We start from the raw sequence: 18231 nt of genomic DNA, 5'->3' as shown, positions 1-18231 counted from the left end.
ACAGTACAGTACATATTGTAGCAACGTGTGAACTGTGGGCTCGTAATGCCTCAAGTTATTTGCACAAATGTTCTGGAATTTCAGAAGAAATATAATGATCAAGATACATTATATTCTGAAATGTGTCTGTTGTATGTGATCATTCACCATCGTGTATGAACAATATGTTTAATCTGGAAATTCCAAGATTTTAAATTGCAGAGTTATGATGTGCCATAATTCATACGGTTTTACTTTTCCCCCATAACTTCATGAATAAAGGTGGAGTGCGATATTAAAGCATATTCACAAATTATGTGTAGAATTTGGGATATTCACAAGAGTGAATGAGGTATCCCTTTGAGAAATCTCATGATTTCAATATTTCTGATGTAAGGGGTTTATATGAACGGCTGATGAGCCTCAAATATTTAGAATGTTAAACAGTCATTCCAACACTTAATTTCTTTATTTAACGACTTTGTAATAACTTTCAGGCTATTGGGCTTACAGCATTCTTATTGTCATGTGGAGCGAAGTGACAATACTGTTGCTGGTACAACGGCACTGCATAAAACACATATATCTTGGTAACAGAATTCATGGGACCATTTCTGGCTAGTATGCTGATTCTGAAACCTAATGGATGGACTTGCACACTCAGTTTTGCTAAAGTAGGGAGTTGGGGTGGGGAAAATTAGACTATTAGGCATTTTACCTGAACTCTCAAATTGCAACGTTCCTCCCCTTTTCAAAGAGAACTTTTGTATGAATATTACCGGCAAATGCTGATTTTGTTTTCACATTTTTTTTGCTCGTCTTAGGAGGGCGACTTGACAAAAGGCTGTTTATTGTGTTAACCTATTCTTTTCTTCCATGACTTGTCCCAAGAACAAAATTATATGGAAAACCAATTTAAAACTGTACTGTCAAAGAGCTCACAGAACAACCAGAGTTGGTGGTTTGAAGTCCATGCTGTTGATAACAGTTAACTTACCATCTCATCTTCCTACTCCCTAAGTTTTTGTTGGCTTCTCATTTCTGTGTCAAGGCTGCTACATTCTTGGAAATGTCCTCATCCTCAAAGGAACCTGCACAGCCAGGGTCAGCATTAGGGGGTAGCAAGCAGGGCAATTGCCAGGATTGGCCTTTGGCTTCAAGCCCATGCGGCAGGGCTCAGGCTTTGGCTTCAGAAACATTGCAGAAATCCAATGTGTGAGCAGGTAAGGGAGGCAGGTTGGGGGCTCACTCCTTAGTTTCTGCCCTGGGCCCCAGCAAGTCTAACGCTGGCCCTGAGCATGGCACTTTCAAAAGACGAGCCTGGGAACTTAAATTTGTAACTTTGCTAAACACTAAAAATCATGGACTGAATACAGACACTGGATTTATGGCTTATTACAGCCATCTGTAACCCACTACCAAATACCTGCCCATCCTCCCTGCAGCTGTTTTTCCTCCCTCACTTCCTTTCCTCCCTATGACTAGAGGGGTGTCAACAGGCCACGTCACCTTGAATGGTCCCTTGAAATATGTGTTAACTACTTATACTAAACAATTTGTTCTATCCTGTATTTAACAGAGTTATTTTCCCCGGCCTGAAGAGGAGCTCTGTGTACGATCAAAAGCTTGTCTAAATGACTAAAATGTGATGTGTCTAATGTTTAATGAACAAAACCCAGAAATTTCAAAATTAAAGGGGCATTTATAAATAGCTTAGTGATTTAGGAACAAAGATTTTATGAAATCTAAAATGAATCAAACATAAATGATGTTTTACATATTTAACTGTATTGCATTTTAAAATTGCAGGGACCAGAACATATTGACAGTGGATGCTTTGGACAACTTATTTTATAATAAACAGATTGTTTCCTTGTTTATATAGTCCTCTGAAGTACTGAGAATCACCACATTAAACAAGTCTGTGAGAAACAGAAAGTGACTGGGGGCTGTACTTTCAGTGTCCAAACGATAGAAAATGAAATGTAAGAAGTAAACCTATGCAGTGAAAATTTTAAAAATCAAATTTATTTCCAATGCACATAAGAAGTATTTTGAAAAAAATATATTGGGTCTGATCCTTAGCTGATATAGATCTGTATGTTCCACTGACTTCTCTAGAACATTGATTTACATCCATTGAGGATCTGGGCCTTTTGAGTTTTTTATTTAAGGCTATCAATTCATTCTTATTTTACTTTCTTGTGACTATTATGTCACAGGGGGAGGGGGTCAATTATTTGTTACCAAATGTGCTGCAATAGCTAGGCACAATGACTTAAGTTCCAGGTGACGTTCCAGCCCTAATCATTAATTTTGTTGCTGGTATGGGTCTGTGTTAGACTGCCAGTAATATTTGAATATATATAAGAGCCTCAACACTATTTGAAACTATGTGACATATGGCAGGTGAGCTACCAAAACATGATTAATAGTAATCATATCTGTCTTGAATCTGTCTCATTAGCACTTCATGATAATAAACTTCAGTTAGTTATCAGGGAGTATAGTTCTCATCTGAGGATACACCAGTGTCTATAGCGGTGAAACCCTACAGAAACACCAGGAGGTTTCTGAATGTTTGCTTTTCTTATCTTTCCCTAGGTGTAACTATTCTTTTCCTCTCTATTCTTCACTTGGTAGCAGAGAAAAATGTAAAAAAGACTACTAGCGGGCATTCTTCACTGCATGGCTAAGACTACTGTCTCTTGAAGCTAATTTTCTGTGTCAAAGTCAAGTTGGCAGCTCATATAAATGATTGAAGCTTTTTTTAATCAAGGATGCTAGGACTGTGACCTTTAAATGTCAGTAATCAGATGTTTTGTACTACAGTCTGCTTCAATTATTTGCACAATCAAGGACTTTGTCATTCATACCCCAGCTACTCTTCAGAAACATGAAAGGGATGTGCTATGGCACAACGTATATCTTGTTTTTGCTGCACATTTGGAGACAACCTTAACTGTATTTATGTGAACTTGCCACTATAATAGGAAGAAATTTTACTGATATCTGGTACAATTAGGAGGATAAAGGACCAAAGCCAGCAGGAAACATTGACGGAGTGCTCTGGCTGGCGTTCTCCTCTGAAGTAAAAATGCATCATGAATGTGACACATTCAAGCTTCCCTAGCCTACGGAGGGAGAGTCACTCTGAACACACTTCCATCCAGCCCCCTTCCAGCTTTATTTGGCAGCTGCTAAGCAAACGTTTTAAAAAAAAATCTTGCTTGTTGAAATATGGAGACAGAAATGAAATTCCACAGGATAGTAACATTTGTAAGGCTTGTTATCGGATCTTCTCACTCCAAACAAATTCAGTCTGCTGTTTAGTACAGCAGCAATGGAGAGTAGTAAATTCAAACTGGCCCCATAGTCCAGGAGCAGACTTTGGACTACACTAAGGGTTTGGGCAGATTCTTTCCTCCAATATATATTGATAGTTCCCATTGGCTTCAGTAGCAGTGACATACAAGTCTGAGAGCAGGATTAGACATTAGCATTTTAGAGAGCTGTTGCACTCACTCTCCAAAGGGAAGCTGCTCACTGTCTTTCTAAAAAGGGTACTGACACAACATTTCCTAGTGTATTATCTGAAGTGACATGCTACAACAGCAGTAGGAAAATCTGCAAGTAAAAACATAACTGAAAAAGATGGGCACAATTTCGTAAGAAACTCTATACAGCTTATTTCTGACATGTTTTACAAAATGGAAGTTACTTACCTGTAACAGAAGGTTCTTCAAGATGTGTGGTCCCTATCTGTATTCCAACGTGGCTACACATGTGCTGCATGTTTATGAGACTGGAAATTCTTTCACGTAGCACCTATTATTCTGTACCTGCACCCTGGATCTCCTTGTATAAGGGGAGATGTGGACCAACTGCCTCTTCAATTCTTTCTCTACTGTGAATCTAGTGATAATCTGAAGCAGAGGGGAGGAGGGCAAATAGTGGAATAGAGATAGAGACCACACATCTCAAAGAGCCTCCAGTTACAGGTAAGTAACCTCCATTTCTTCTTCAAGTGCTGGTACTTATGTATGTTCCACACAAGCAGTAGTCAAATATCACCCTCTGAGGATGCAGGTGGCACAGTTATCTGTAGCATTGCAATTTTAATGGCTACGTTGGCAGAAGAAGCTTGGACCAAAGCATAATGTTTTGTGAAAGTGTGGATGGAACTCCAGGTTGCTGCCTTACAAGTATCCAGCACTTCTCAAAATGTTGCTACTGAGGTTGCCAGTGCTCTAGTGGAATGGGCCCTCAGCCCATCCAGGGGAGGTAAATGTGCTGATAGCCAAGGAAGATACAGCCAGAAATCCAGAAATCCAGGGCTCTGAGCAGATACTGTCTGTCCCTTACTCATTTTGTTATACCAACAAATAGTCTAGGTGATTTCTAAACAGGTTCGTTCTTTTAATGTAGAATACCAGTGCTCATCTGTCATTGAGGAAGTTAAGTCTCTTTATCTCACTGGAGGCATAAGGCTTCAGGAAAAATAGCAATAAGTTAATTGATTGATTTATGTGGAACCTGGAAATTACATTCAGCAGGAACTTTGTATGGAGGTGAAGGGACACCTTCTCTTTATAAAATGTGGTATATGGAAGATCGGCCTTGAGGACTCTCAGTTCAACCACCCTCCTGGCCAATGTAATGGCAAGTAGGGAGGCAACCTTTAAGGACAGGTGAGATATCAAGCATGTGGCCAATGGTTGGAAAGGTGGCCCAGTAAGTGCTGAAAGTATGAGATTGCGGTTTCACTGTAGCATTGGCTTTACTACTTGTGGGAAGGTCCAAGTCTGGCCCTTTAGGAATCTGTTGGTTACTGGGTGAGTAAAAATAGAACAGCCATCCACCGGAGGGTGGAATGCCCTCCACTACAGTCCACTTAGAAGCAAACAGAAAGACCCGATGGTCTTGACAGTGAGGAGGTGGTTTAAAAGAGCAGGAATACCTGCTGGCTCCAATAACTGATTCTAATGAACCAGGTAGAAAAATGCCTCCATTTGGCTATGTAAAATTTTCTGGTAGAATCTTTCCTGATGCAATTAAGAATAGTTTGAATGGCCTCTGAACACGAGTGTTCTAGCTCTGATGTCCATCCAAATACCAAGCCATGAGGTGGAGAGAGTCCAGGTTGGGATGTCCGATACTATCATTCTCCTGAGTTAGCAGCTCTGGGAAGGGCTGAACGCTGAGTTGCTGAATTGACATTCGTAGGAGGTATGGAAACCAGAATTGTCTGGGCCAATTGGGTACAATGAGAATGACTTGTGCTTTGTCATGACAAAGCTTCTGTAGAACTTGTAGTAATAGCGAGATTGGAGGGAAGGCATTCCTCGGGTGGCCTGTCTAGGGAAAGAGAAGGACAATGCCCCTGGAGTCTAGACTTTGTGCTGCTCTGGAATAATAGACACTGAGCTTCTTGTTTACTTGGGAGGCAAACAAGTCCCAAGATGGCATTCCCCACTAACTGAAAGTAGTTGTTGTCCAGCACTGAATTGTGTAACTTCCATTTGTGATCGGTGGCAAAGTGTATGCTAGGGTTATTTGCCAATGAGTTCTGAGCACCAGAAAGGTAAGTGAAAGAAATTATTATGTGGTTACAGATACACCAGATCCATAAGTTGACTACCTCTATGCACAGTGAGAAGGATCATAGCTCTCCCTGTTTCTTTATATAGAAGATGATCATCATGTTTCCTGACATTATCCAGACATATTTAGATCATATGAGTGGCAGGAATGCACTGCATGCCTGTCTGATCGCTCTTAGTTCCAAGAGATTGATTTGTATCCTGGCCTGTCGAGGTGACCATGTACCCTGAACCATGTGATTGCCCAAGTGGGCTTCCCAGCCTATGAGGTACATATCCATGATTATGGTCACATTGGGTGTAGCAGGTAGGAAACGGACTCCAATGCACATGTGTTTTGGATGTTCACCAGATGAGAAAATCCCTGGCACTGTGGTGTTCATGCTGTGTCTGTCTGGTATATATACTGACCTGAGCCAGGCTTTTAGACAAGGGAGATATAGTCTGGCAAATGGTATTATGTAAATGCAGGAGACTTTGTGGCCCAGCTGAGAAAGACCTGGACTATTATTTGGGGTTTGAGAGAGACTTGGTTTATCACACTGTTCATGGCATGAAGTCTGTAGGTATGCTCCTGCTGCAGTCAAGTTCAGGATTGGCCTTATAAATTCTATGAGTAATGTGGGAGCCAGAGCAGACTTTTCCATGTTTAGGCAGTTCCCCATGGATGCCAGGAGGCAAAGCAAGGATAAAGTTGCTCTCTGGACGTCCAGACAGAATCGACCTGTTAGAAGCAAGTTTTACTCCTGAGGGAATTCTGTGCCAAACCCCCCCCAAATTTTGCACACAATATTTTAAAATTCTGCAAATTTTATTTGTCAATAAATAAATTTGGAGGCTTCAACATGGCAGTAGGGAGCACAGACCACTGGTTGCCCAGAGGTGGGAGATCAGCCTTCCTCTTCCCCTTTTTGGGGGAGGAACTATGAAATACTTGGAGTAGAGCCATTTCCCTCAATGCTCTTAGGTCCAAGGTGGGAAGGAGCAACAAAGAGTGCACTTGGTGGAGACATGTACCTCCCCCAGTCAGTAAAGTCAGTTTTTAAATCCTGGGATTCTGGGCATAGTCCTGCTCCCAAAAGTGGGGACAGAGAAAATACTAAGCTACATTAACTAGGAAAATACTATAGAAACCACGATAAAACCACTAACAAACTGTGTACAATTATATTTACAGAGACAAAGACATTACAAGGGTAACTCCAGACACAGAGGATTAGGATTAAGGCCATAAAACAGTAAGAAGGAATTGGAGAGAGAGATGGTCTGCACCTCTCTTATACTGTTGGCACTGAGCATGAGGAGATCCAGGGGACAGGCGCGGACAGTCGCTACTTGCAAGTATTTCCAGTCTCAGGCATATGGTGCACATGCGCACACATGTGTGGAATACAAATAGGGACCAGCACTCAAAGAAGAATCTATAATTATTTGCATGTTAAACTCCTCCCCATCTTCCTGGTGCGGAGTTGCAGGGATGAAGGTTTCCTTGCCACCGCACAGCAGGCCAGCTTTTCCCCAACCTCGGCTGGCCTGCGTTGAGGCCACCATCCCAATCCTGATGGCAGCAGATATTTTTGGGTGGATATAGTGTTAAATGTTTAGTCAGGCAGAAGAAAAGAGCTATATGCAACTTACCTGCTTCAAAACTGGCCATACTTTGCTCTGAGTTAGAGATAATGGCAAAAATATATAGACACAGGCTTAGACATGGCAGAAGACAGCCAGATTTAAGAATGGCTGATTTATGTACAAATGGACAACTGAAACAATGCTCCTCCTCTGATGGGCCAATAAGCCATTTCCTGTTTTTGACTGTACCACCACCGTTTCTCACTTACACAATAAACGGGAACTGCACATTACGTGCCACCACAAAAATTAATTCCTTGAAAGGAGAAAGCTTCTAAATCACTGGTGTGGCTAGGTTTATGTACCATCAAGTACAGTACTGACTACTAAATAGTGTCACAAACCAGTATGCATGGTAATTTTTAGCCAAGCAATTATTTGCAGTACTTTGCTATTTAACATTCCTAGAAAGAATGTTAGCAATTCCATGACCCACCAGCACAGGGAAGAGTCATGTCTTGAAAGCACAAACATCCACTCTTTGGATTAATTTTTTAAAGTATCTGCTTCTACTAACGCGGTTAGAAAATACTAAATGCATTGGGCTGTGATTTAATTTAAGCAGATCAATGTCCCTCTGCTAAAGAACCCCCAAAGGTGCCAAACCTGCACTAACCGTGAGGGGTTGCTCTGGAGCATGTTGACATACAACCCGATGAGTACATGTTCATCGGCCAGCCTGTCTGCAACATCGAGGCTGTACTGTAACCTGAAACAGGGTTGGGGGGAAAAAGGGTGCGATCCGGACAGACAGAGAGAAATAAACAGAAAAAGCAGGAGCAAGTAAGACTGTGAAATGGGAATTTAAGAATGAGCAATAAATGTTCTTAGAAAAAAACTAAAGCGTTGAAATTTTTATTTACTCTAGTTGTTTAAAATGGTACAATTCAACTTGATTAGGCAACAGATCCGGCAAGATGGGGGGAACCTGCTAGAACACTTTCAACTCCTGTTGAAGTCAATGGGAGCTGAAGGAGATTCAGCACCAGGCAGGATCATGCCATGTGTTAGTCCTATAAAGACAATTACTTTAAAAATAGTACAGATTATGAAGTTTGCCAATTTTAATATATTATAGGTAGTATATATGTAATATACATTATATGGATAATAAAAATAATTTATGTAGTATATATACACACACACACGTATGATTAACAGATTGAAATCAAGAGTAGGTATGTCTGAAAGTATTAGATCAAGATAATAGGTATATAAATATATGCATTTAAACAAAGCCTACTTAGTTCAGTGGGTTAGTTAGGTTATAGAGATATTGTAATTTTCTTGTGAAAAAAGTGTATAGATTAAAACAGTGGGGGAAAGACAGAAGAATTTTTTCTGTAGTCGTGTTAGTGCAAGCTACTAACGTACTCTCTAACTTACCCTTTGCCTTTCAAGAAAGCTGGAGCAGCCCTAGCCAGCAATTTGTTCTGCTCTACTTCATTATTCTTGTAAGGAGAGCTAGTTAATAAGACTATGAAGAGGGTAAACTATGATGATTGCAGTTCATTAAAGAAGAGAGTTCAGGGAAATTCATTCAAGAGCCTTGAGCTGAACCAAAAGCCAGAAGTTTGTTGAGGTTTCTCCCTCTCTAAACTATAATACCTACAGCAAGGGAAGAACCTAACAAAACAAGCTTCAATCAAACATGGCTGTTTGGAGGCTACTGTAGTTTCAGGTAAAGTTTGAGCTACATACTTGACGCTGAATCTTGGCATACCAAACCTTTACATCTAGCGAGGAAAACTCCCCTACAATGGCCAGGGTATTTCTGGTATGATGGGGGAATTTCTGGGATGATTCCTGTAGAATTAAGTTTTCTCTTTATTTGCTATTATATGTGGAGCATATGGTGGAGACATGTACCTCCCCAAGTCAGTAACGGTAGCACTGGTGGTTGTCACGGATCAAGAAGGAGGGAAGACAGGAGTCAGTTTTTAAATCCTGAAATTCTGGGCATAGTCCCACTCTCAAAAGTATTATGTGTGGATCTCAAGGTGGAAGTAGCCAAGGAAGTGTCTACATCTAATTGAATCTGTCCTTCTGTGGGGTAGCTCCAATTTAATTTTTAAGAAGTACTATGTTCTTTTTATGCCCTCAAATATATTTGTTATTTTTCATTATAATCCATTTGTCAGTCATGCTTTCTTTTTAGGTTTAAATATTTAAAGGGTCACAGTAATTTCCTGATGCTGAAATACTTGAGTGACTGGAGAAGAAAAGATGATACTGGATAAAAATGGAGAGATTTAAATCTTAGTTCATCTCTCATGCTGTTGCATTTTTTGTGAAAGTTATTTCATTTCTCTCTCCATTTTAATCAGTCACCAATCTTCTTTGGGGTCTGGCTACTGACATTCAGACATCTTCTGACCAAAGACTGTCTGTGTCTCTGTGTGACTAGTGCACTGCAGGGATTTCTCCAAGAGCAACAGCAATGCTACTCAAAGGGTCAGCTGCTTGTGGTGCCTCTGAGTTGACAAAGTTCTGATGATCTGGAGAGTAAAAGTATCAATTGTATGACAAATTAATCATTCCCTGAGGCTGGTCTTATCCGACTCTGCCACCATTCTAGCAGCTCCCATACGGAAGTTTAAGTCATCATTCATCAATAGTGTTTTCAAAGGATTACAATGAAGGAGTGGCCCCAAGGACCCTAACTTCATTGCTTTATGACAGTCTGAATGGGATCTAGATCAAGTCATTTGTGCACAGCAGGAAAACTGTTTGCTATTTTTTATGTTTTTACACAATCCCCATCGCGGTATTGATAAAGAACTAACATAAGAATGGCCATACTGGGTCAGACCAGTCCATCTATCCCAGTATCCTGTCTTCCGACAGTTGCCAACGCCAGATGTTTCAAAGGGAATGAACAGAACGGGCAATCATCAAGTGATCCATCCCCTGCATCTGGCAATCAGGCTTGGAGACATCCAGAGCATATGATTGCATCCCTGACCATCTTGGCTAAGAGCCATTGACAGACCTATCCTCCATGAACTTATCTAATTATTTTTTGAATCCAGTTATAGTTTTGGCCTTCACAACATCCCCTAGCAACGAGTTCCACAGGCTGACTGTGTGTTGTGTGAAGTACTTCCTTTTGTTTGTTTTAAATCTGCTCCCATTAGTTTCGTTGGGTGACCGCTTGTTCTTGAGTAATGTGAAGGAGTAAATAACACTTCCTTTCTCACTTTCTCCACCTCACATATGATTTGATAAACCTCTATCACATCCCTCCTTAGTCGTCTCTTTTCTAAGCTGAATACTCCCAGTCTTTTCAAGCTCTCCTCATATGGAAGCTGTTCCATACCCTTAATCATTTTTGTTGCCCTTTTTTGTCCATGTTCTTATTATCTATCCCTTTCCTAATGGTTCCTAATATTCTGTTACCTTTTTTTTTTTTTTGGATTGCTGCTGCATGCTGAGTTGATGTTTTCAGAGAACTATCCACAATGACTCAAAACTCTTTTTATTGAAACTAACAGCTAATTTAGACATTTTGTATGTGCATTACTTTGCATTTATCTACACTGAATTTCATCTGCCATTTTGTTGCACAGTCAACAAGTTTTGTGAGATCCCTTTGTAACTCTTCGCAGTTCGCTTTGGACTTAACTATCTTGAGTAATTTTGTGTCATCTGCCACCTCACTTCACCTTCAATACATCCCCTTCTGACTACAACAGGATCGGGAGAGGCAACTGGCAGAAGAACAAGTTTTGTCATTTTATACTAGGTGAGAGCTCCTCTATCCCAGCAGAATTCTCAGCTGGCCAGTTAGGGCCAGATTCTGCCACTTTGTGCCCCTTCTTACTCAGTGCAAAGTGGACAAAAGATAGGGAGAGAACCTGGCCCTTTGTTTATAGTCAGTTAGTGCCTGGTCCTGCAAACACAAAGACACACTGAAAATGTGTATATTTTCAAGAGTGAAGTTACTCATATGTTTAAGGATTTGCACAAGAAGGCCTATGGTTAGTTTCCCACATATGTGAGGCTTTTACACAACAATGGGAAGAGAAAAACATTGATAAAAAGAAGAAAATGTAATTGCAAAATCACAAATAACAGCTGTGGAACTCAAGGGTAAAAGAAAACCAAACTTCTAAATCTTTTTAAATTCACTAGATTTCAAATTAGTTGTGTCCCCTCCCTTATTACACAATCACATATGTTTTATCAAACAATACAGTTCACTACACAATCTTTCTATCACTTTCCATTCATCTTGGAAGTACTGTGTTCTGTTCTGCATATGCTAGACAAATATAGGACCTAGATAGCCTCTCATCTATACATCTATTGAGAGAGATGAGAGGCTATCTAGGATGTGTATTTATCTAGCACAGATATCTTAGTACACAATATGTATATACAGCCACACATCCACACACTTCAACTCTCCGAATCTGCTCATATAAATTTAGTAGAAAAGAGAGAGCACAGGGTGTGTCAGTGTGAAGAAGCAGGAGCAACAATGGAAGTTGTGAAATTACTGGAAATACAGTACTTAATAAATATATACACGTGCTTGAGAACTCCAGCATACCGTACATTATAAAGTATAGCTAAGAACACTGAATACAAAAACAGAGTTTGCTAAGAGAGGAAAATGAGTTTTCTATCAAAAGGAGGAGGTAAAACCTCTAATTCTGAGCAGAAGTAACTTCTTAAATGATCTCACATCTACACAGATGGTACCATTTTTAGGTTGTATTTAGCTATATACACAATCAGAATTTACAAACCTTTCCATCAGCAGGCTGATTGTTGGCCAATTTGACCAGAGAATTTGAAAGAGGATTCCCACCCTGTGCTGAACAGAACATATGAAGACTGTATATAGTTCAAGTAACCAGATCTCCAAAAGGAGGTAACTCAGACATCACTAGTAGCCAATATACCTTAGCCTAACCTTCGTGTGTGTGCTTGCGCATGTCTGTACTTGACCTCATTTGCCCCAATTCCTTCTGCCCAGAGGGCCTATCCAACACCTTTTATATCCTGTTTGCAGTTAACAAGAGGCACCTGCCACTATGACTCAACAGTAATTACCCTGTGACTTCATACAGGATTGGGCAACTGATATCACCATGAAAAGTTTTAGTCTGATACACATTTGCAGCCAATTTAAAGTTAATCATGTGTTGACTAGCTCCTATTCACTCCAGTCCTAGTTTTTTAAAGAAGGAACAACTTACTGGGGAAAAAAATGTAGTTAATCATTCTGGTACTTGCCCCTTCCCCAAGCCCTGTACATTGATAATTCCAGGGAAACAGACACATACAGAGAAAGAAAGAGGAAGAGAGAGCTATTGCACCCCTCACCAGGGTATCTGAACACCTTGGATCAGCACCAATAGACTGCAGATAGAGTGCAGAGCTACCCAAAGGAAAAAATTGATTTTAATTAAGTTGAAGCAGTGTTTAAAGTCATCCACCCTGAATTGGCCAAAAGGCTCTGTAATGCCCAATTTACTTATTTTTACTTTAGGTCAGATATTCAGTTCATTGAATTTATATGGGTATTTCCCACTGTTCATTAACATTTCCCTGATTACTGCACTACAGGTGAAGCCACTAAATTGTTTTGCAGCCCTCCAAGTAGCCCCAGATCACAAAGAAAGAATGTTAGCCAAGCAAGGAAAATATAGGACTTGTGGTTTTAATTATTCGTAAGTTGGCAGCACAACTAATGACTATGTTTATATCAGATGGTCACAGATGTGTGCTCGGTTATTTGTTCCCTGTTTTAAAATATGGTATTTGAATGTGGCTCCTGCACTGCACAAAGAAGAGTAAAAAAATTAGCCGAGCAGTGTATTTTTGATACCCCCAGTGGTGCTGTTTGTAGCTATAAAATGTATCTTATGTCTCTTATGACAGATTTCACAGCTGGCATAAGGCCTCCTCCTGCTGCTGCTCTCACCTGGCCACTGTGGCCCAATTTAAATGAACAAGGAGAAGCAGTGAAATCTAAGAGGGGCTTTTGTTCTGGGGTGGCTTAGAGAAACTAACAAACAGATCAGGTGAAAACAGGTTGACTCAAAAACCTGAATCTGAACACCTCTGAATGTTGGGAAAGCTTGATTATAAATCTAAACTTCATGGCTCGATCCCATCTCAAATAACAGACAATGAAAAACATCCATTTTATCTTTCAGATGTTCTTCATAATTTTTCTTTAACAAAGGTTCGCTCCTTCCGAGTGCATTTTCTCTGTCTCATTTAATCCAGCAATTGTGATGACAGTGATGAATGTATGATGCCACATTCATTTCCATAAGCAAAGGACTTTGATGTCATGCACTCAAGACTCTAGATGCATTGGTGGATGGAGCAAACTGGGAAGCTGGCTGTGAAGGAGAATGCTTGCATACTAATACAAATATTTGAAACAATTGCAAAGGGAATACTGAAAATGACTGACAATGTAAATTGCCTTTTGTAAAAATGATCTATTTGTGTGAAAATCGTTCTTCAAAGTTACCAAACTGTCTGAACCAGACCACAAAACACATTAAAGTGACCGCAACTTGTACCCTGTGGAAAACACAGCCAGGATAGCTTTTAGGGTTATGATCAACTAAAGATTCAATGGTGAGTTTGTACAATTTTGATTGGTATTCAGAAAAGCAGCGTCTCAGCACCAACGCTTCCTCCCTGAAGAATAGCTGATGCTCAAGGACGGATTCAGAAAATAAGAGAGGTGACTATACTCCACAGAAAACAACTTGGGAGACTGGTCTTGCCCAGCTGCACCTCTTCCTTCTTTTGTACCAAATGAAACAAAGCCTCATTCAGACGGTTAAAATGAGAGGGAATGGTGAAGAAGGGTGTGGTGATCAAGCACCTGGGCCTGATCCAAAGCTCAGTGACTTTAGTGGAAAGACTCCCATTGATTTCATTAGGATTTGGATCACGCCCTTTGGGGACCAATTTGACAAGGAACCCAAAGTATTCCTGTTTGGTGCAATGGGGGAGGGAGGAGAAAGGGGTATTGTGGAATTGATCCAAAGTGGTTACCAGCAGCAAAAACCCTGGAAGAGGAAGAACAGGATCATTGTGAAATTTGGGATGGTTTTCGACCTGTTCTATGTTTCTCTTTCAGGCTCCTGTTGAGTGTGGAAAAGCAGCGGTACATAATGAAGATGGAAATGTAAAGGTGTACAGGTCCGTTTGAACAAAAAACATGTCTAGTACATATTCCTATTTAGAGTTATTAAAACATTTGAAAGATTTGTGCTGTGCAAAAGCAAGACAGCTTTGCAAAGTCTAAGGCCAGTGTGAAGTTTAATCAAAGTCTAATTAAAACCACCTAAGTCCGCTATCCCTACAGGATCCTCCTTTAAGAATATCTTTAGCAATTTAGCAGAATTACCAATGATTTAGCGCATCAGCTACTGAACTACAGCGATTAGTGGTTTAGTGTTCTCATACTGACCGTGAATTGTTGTGAAGCTGATTTACATACAGCTTTATAAGAGAATGCTCATCAGCTACAGGACTGGCTACATTTATACCCTCAAGTAACCTGAATAATTCAAACAATGAAACCTTGTTAATATCTGACGCAAATACACAGAGTAGCATGCTGACAGTGGATTCAGCGTGTTCAATTCACAACCATTTTAGATAGAATACCGTTTTTTAAACAAAATAAAAAGATATGATTCAAGTGAATTAGGGTTGAAAACAAAAATAATTAGAACAAGTTGCAATGCAAAAAGTTACAAGAGGATTAATATATGATATTATTTTACATTTCATGGCATTGTTAACTCTAAAATAACCAGGAATGTCCATGGCATCACAAGAACATTTCATAATGGAAAGATGCCATGTTACCCACCTACCAGAAGGCCTGTCTATCTAGAGCTCTGGCTTTTAAAATTCCTCATGTCCCACAAGGCATTTTCCATTGATAAGTCCTGATTTCATGTGCAAAGGACACTCCCTTCCTCCAGGAGAAAAGGAATTCTAAAGTGCCAGAAATGTACCTTCATTTGATCCTGATATTTAAAGACAATGACTTGAATTAACAAAGAAACTAAAGCAAAAAAAAAAAGTATCAGTAATTCTTTGTGTAAAATGAAACATGTAGCACAATAAATACCACTGTAAGTATTGTAACTAAAAATCATCTATTGGGCGCCTGTCTTATAATAGTACGCACACTGTGTTGCTGATTGAGCATTGTGATTTCTTGGAGGCTGCATACATTTTAGTAACAATGTAGTTTATAGGTAACAAAAAGTTAATTATTAGGGGAGCAAAACATCTTTATTCTTGACACTATATTGTAGTGTGGTGTACTATGGCTTTGTTTTCAGTCCTGAAAGAATAACCATGAATACCCATGTTACCAAGATTATAGTTGGGAATTTTAGATCTCTGAAGCACTGAAACATAAAGCAAGAGCAATTCAATCAGATGCAGCCAAAGGTTATACTATGCTTACCTTCTCCATTACAGTGAGGAGTGCTTCTCTTTCCAGTATCCTGAGTATGACCATTTACTTATAGGTTTTTTTATGTAGACTATGTAACTGGTAGCAAATGCTGCAAATTTATTTTGACTGCTTGGGCGTATAAAGGTTACACACACCTTTTCTCTGGGAATAGGGCCACCCTATTTCAAGACATTTCTTTGTTGTGGCCTTTAATGAATCTCTGATTTATTTAACAGGTGAAGGAATGTCTCAACATCTTTCCAAACAGTGACTTAACATGGTCCTGTCCTCTACTGGCTGGATGAGTGGGCCAATTAGAAGCCTTGAGATCACTACCGTATTTGCAGAGTAGTACCAACGGTTAAATCACATTTCTGGGCCATAGAAGGATTGAGTCAATTGGTGGCTGCAGTTTTATTCTATTTGGTATTCTGTGTTACGAGGCTTTGCAGTGAATACTATAAATGAATTTATGAATCAAGTTCAATTCAGGGGTGCTTGTCCCAGGTGGTCTCGACTTAATTCCATCTCTAGTTAATATCAAGTGAATACTGGGTATAAGAAACATATCCATGGATTCTAAATATACTCTATTACATAAAAACTACCCTGACCAATTTTTATAAGCCCCACACAAAATTTGAAATGCTAGCTAGATTAATTATACAGTGTTGTAAAAATGCAAGGAATTCTTTTTCTTTTAGTTATCCTCCAAAGAGTTTCTGTGATCTAAATTAGAACACCAAACTCATTTCCATTAGTGACATGGCTGAAATTTTAACTCAGATCCCCAAAGATAACAAGTTAGTATATTAACATGTTAACGCAATGTATGCCCTCACATCCCAACTTCTACTCCCTGCCCAACACTGCCAAATGACTTAGGATCCGAGACCCAATTTTTAAACATCAGCTTCTAAATCAGGGAGCCCAATTCTACATTTTAGCACTTACAATGAAAATTAGGCACCCAAATGTGCATTGTAGCATCCTAAGTGCCCACGTAAGCACGCCAACATGGAACTGGGTGCCCAAATTCAGGGGCACTCATTTAAAATGTGGCCTTCCCATCTGAATAATTGAAACTCAATCCACAAAAGGTTGGAATATTTCTGAGACAATGTTCTATTAACATTTTCATGGAGTAAAATGCAAAGAACCTAACAATCAGGGATTTATTTTCCATTCACGTGAGTTGTTTTAAAGTAAGAAAGGATGAGCACTCACCTTCTGTTTGTGAAAGTATTTCCTGAGGGAACAGAGTGGGAGAATAGCGTATCATTCATGCTGGTTACAGGTCTGGGAGGCCTAAAAGAAGGCAAAATAGCTAAGCATATTTTATTTGTATTTAACAAACCATCAGTAACAGTATTTACATATAGAGATTAATGATATTCTTGCTCAAGGTAAACTGACAGCAAATATCTTCTGCGGTAAATAACCAATCACTCCAAACTAAAGGGTTATTTGTTTTTTAAAAACGGGGGATAAAAATCCATAACAGGACCAAGAGATAAATGAACATCAGGTTTTTATGTTCTGAGGCACATTTTGAACAATTCTTTTTCCTACTCTGGCAAAATAATTTATTGTGCAGCATTTTTACCAAGCCCACTGAAATGTCCCATAAAATATAATTAGTACAAAAATGGTGAACCTCTATCAACAGTCTTTTAACTCCCCACCCCCATCTCAGACTATAAAATAATGTACTGTAATCACTTTAAAGGGACACTGTCAACTTAAAAACATGACTTTTCTGCCTGATATTATTTACTTACTATTGTTACTGAAACTGAGATTAGAGAAAAAAAATCTCAGCTTTTTGCAGTTTGTTTAATTGGTAAGATATTAATTGTCTGGGCATTTTAATCTGGAAATTTATGTGGTGCCAGTGAACAGCGGTATTAGTTAGCATTTCATATCAGCTACATGAGATTTATAGATGTTCTGCATTTTATTTTTTATCTGGACAATGAAAACACTGGACTATTCAAAGATTATTACACACTTAGTGCTGGAATCTGCTAAACATTCTGTGATCAACAATGAAGATGTAATAAGATTTGTTACAAGTTTTTCTTTCCCTCCAAAAAAATGTACTAAAGGAGAATAAAATACTTACCAGGTATCTCTTTTGCAGCCAAAATGAAATTGAAAAAAAAGAGACCATTAATGAAGATGGCATTTTGAAATGAATATGGATAAAAACAGGCCATTGTCTTCTTGTCAATTCGCATATCAAGAAAACTGGCATTGAAACAAATTCAGGCTTTGCCAGGGTGAGCACCTTAAAGCTACTGATTCACTCAGCTGAGTATTTGTCATCACTTTTTTCAAGTTCAGCTTTAACACCATGAGATTCCCCCTTTAGGACTATAATTACACTCATTATTATTTCTTGCATCTTTGTGAATGGTCTGTAGACATGTATATTTGATACGTAAAAAGCAACAGAGGGTCCTGTGGCACCTTTGAGACTAACAGAAGTACTGGGAGCATAAGCTTTCGTGGGTAAGAACCTCACTTCTTCAGATGCAAGTCTTGCATCTGAAGAAG

The 18231-nt window shown here is 39.4% G+C and overlaps 1 protein-coding gene across 29 annotated transcripts in view; it reads right to left on the bottom strand.

Moving 5' to 3' along the window:
- Positions 1-18231, bottom strand: part of DTNA (dystrobrevin alpha) — a 280088-nt gene that overhangs the window by 49807 nt on the left and 212050 nt on the right. For 9 of the 29 annotated variants that reach the window (XM_034762854.1, XM_034762857.1, XM_034762866.1 and 6 more), the window contains 5 exons: positions 17798-17806; positions 16900-16980; positions 14665-14754; positions 8601-8678; positions 7831-7923 (listed from right to left, as the gene is read on the bottom strand). In XM_034762854.1, coding sequence (XP_034618745.1) covers positions 7831-7923; positions 8601-8678; positions 14665-14754; positions 16900-16980; positions 17798-17806 — 351 coding nt within the window. The remainder of the gene's footprint in view (positions 1-7830; positions 7924-8600; positions 8679-14664; positions 14755-16899; positions 16981-17797; positions 17807-18231) is intronic. The other 20 variants (XM_034762875.1, XM_034762864.1, XM_034762884.1 and 17 more) reach the window with 10 other exon arrangements.

The sequence above is a fragment of the Trachemys scripta genome, chromosome 2 (assembly GCF_013100865.1).
Source record: "Trachemys scripta elegans isolate TJP31775 chromosome 2, CAS_Tse_1.0, whole genome shotgun sequence".
Lineage (NCBI taxonomy): Eukaryota > Metazoa > Chordata > Testudines > Emydidae > Trachemys > Trachemys scripta.
This window is presented reverse-complemented; position numbering and strand designations above follow the sequence as displayed.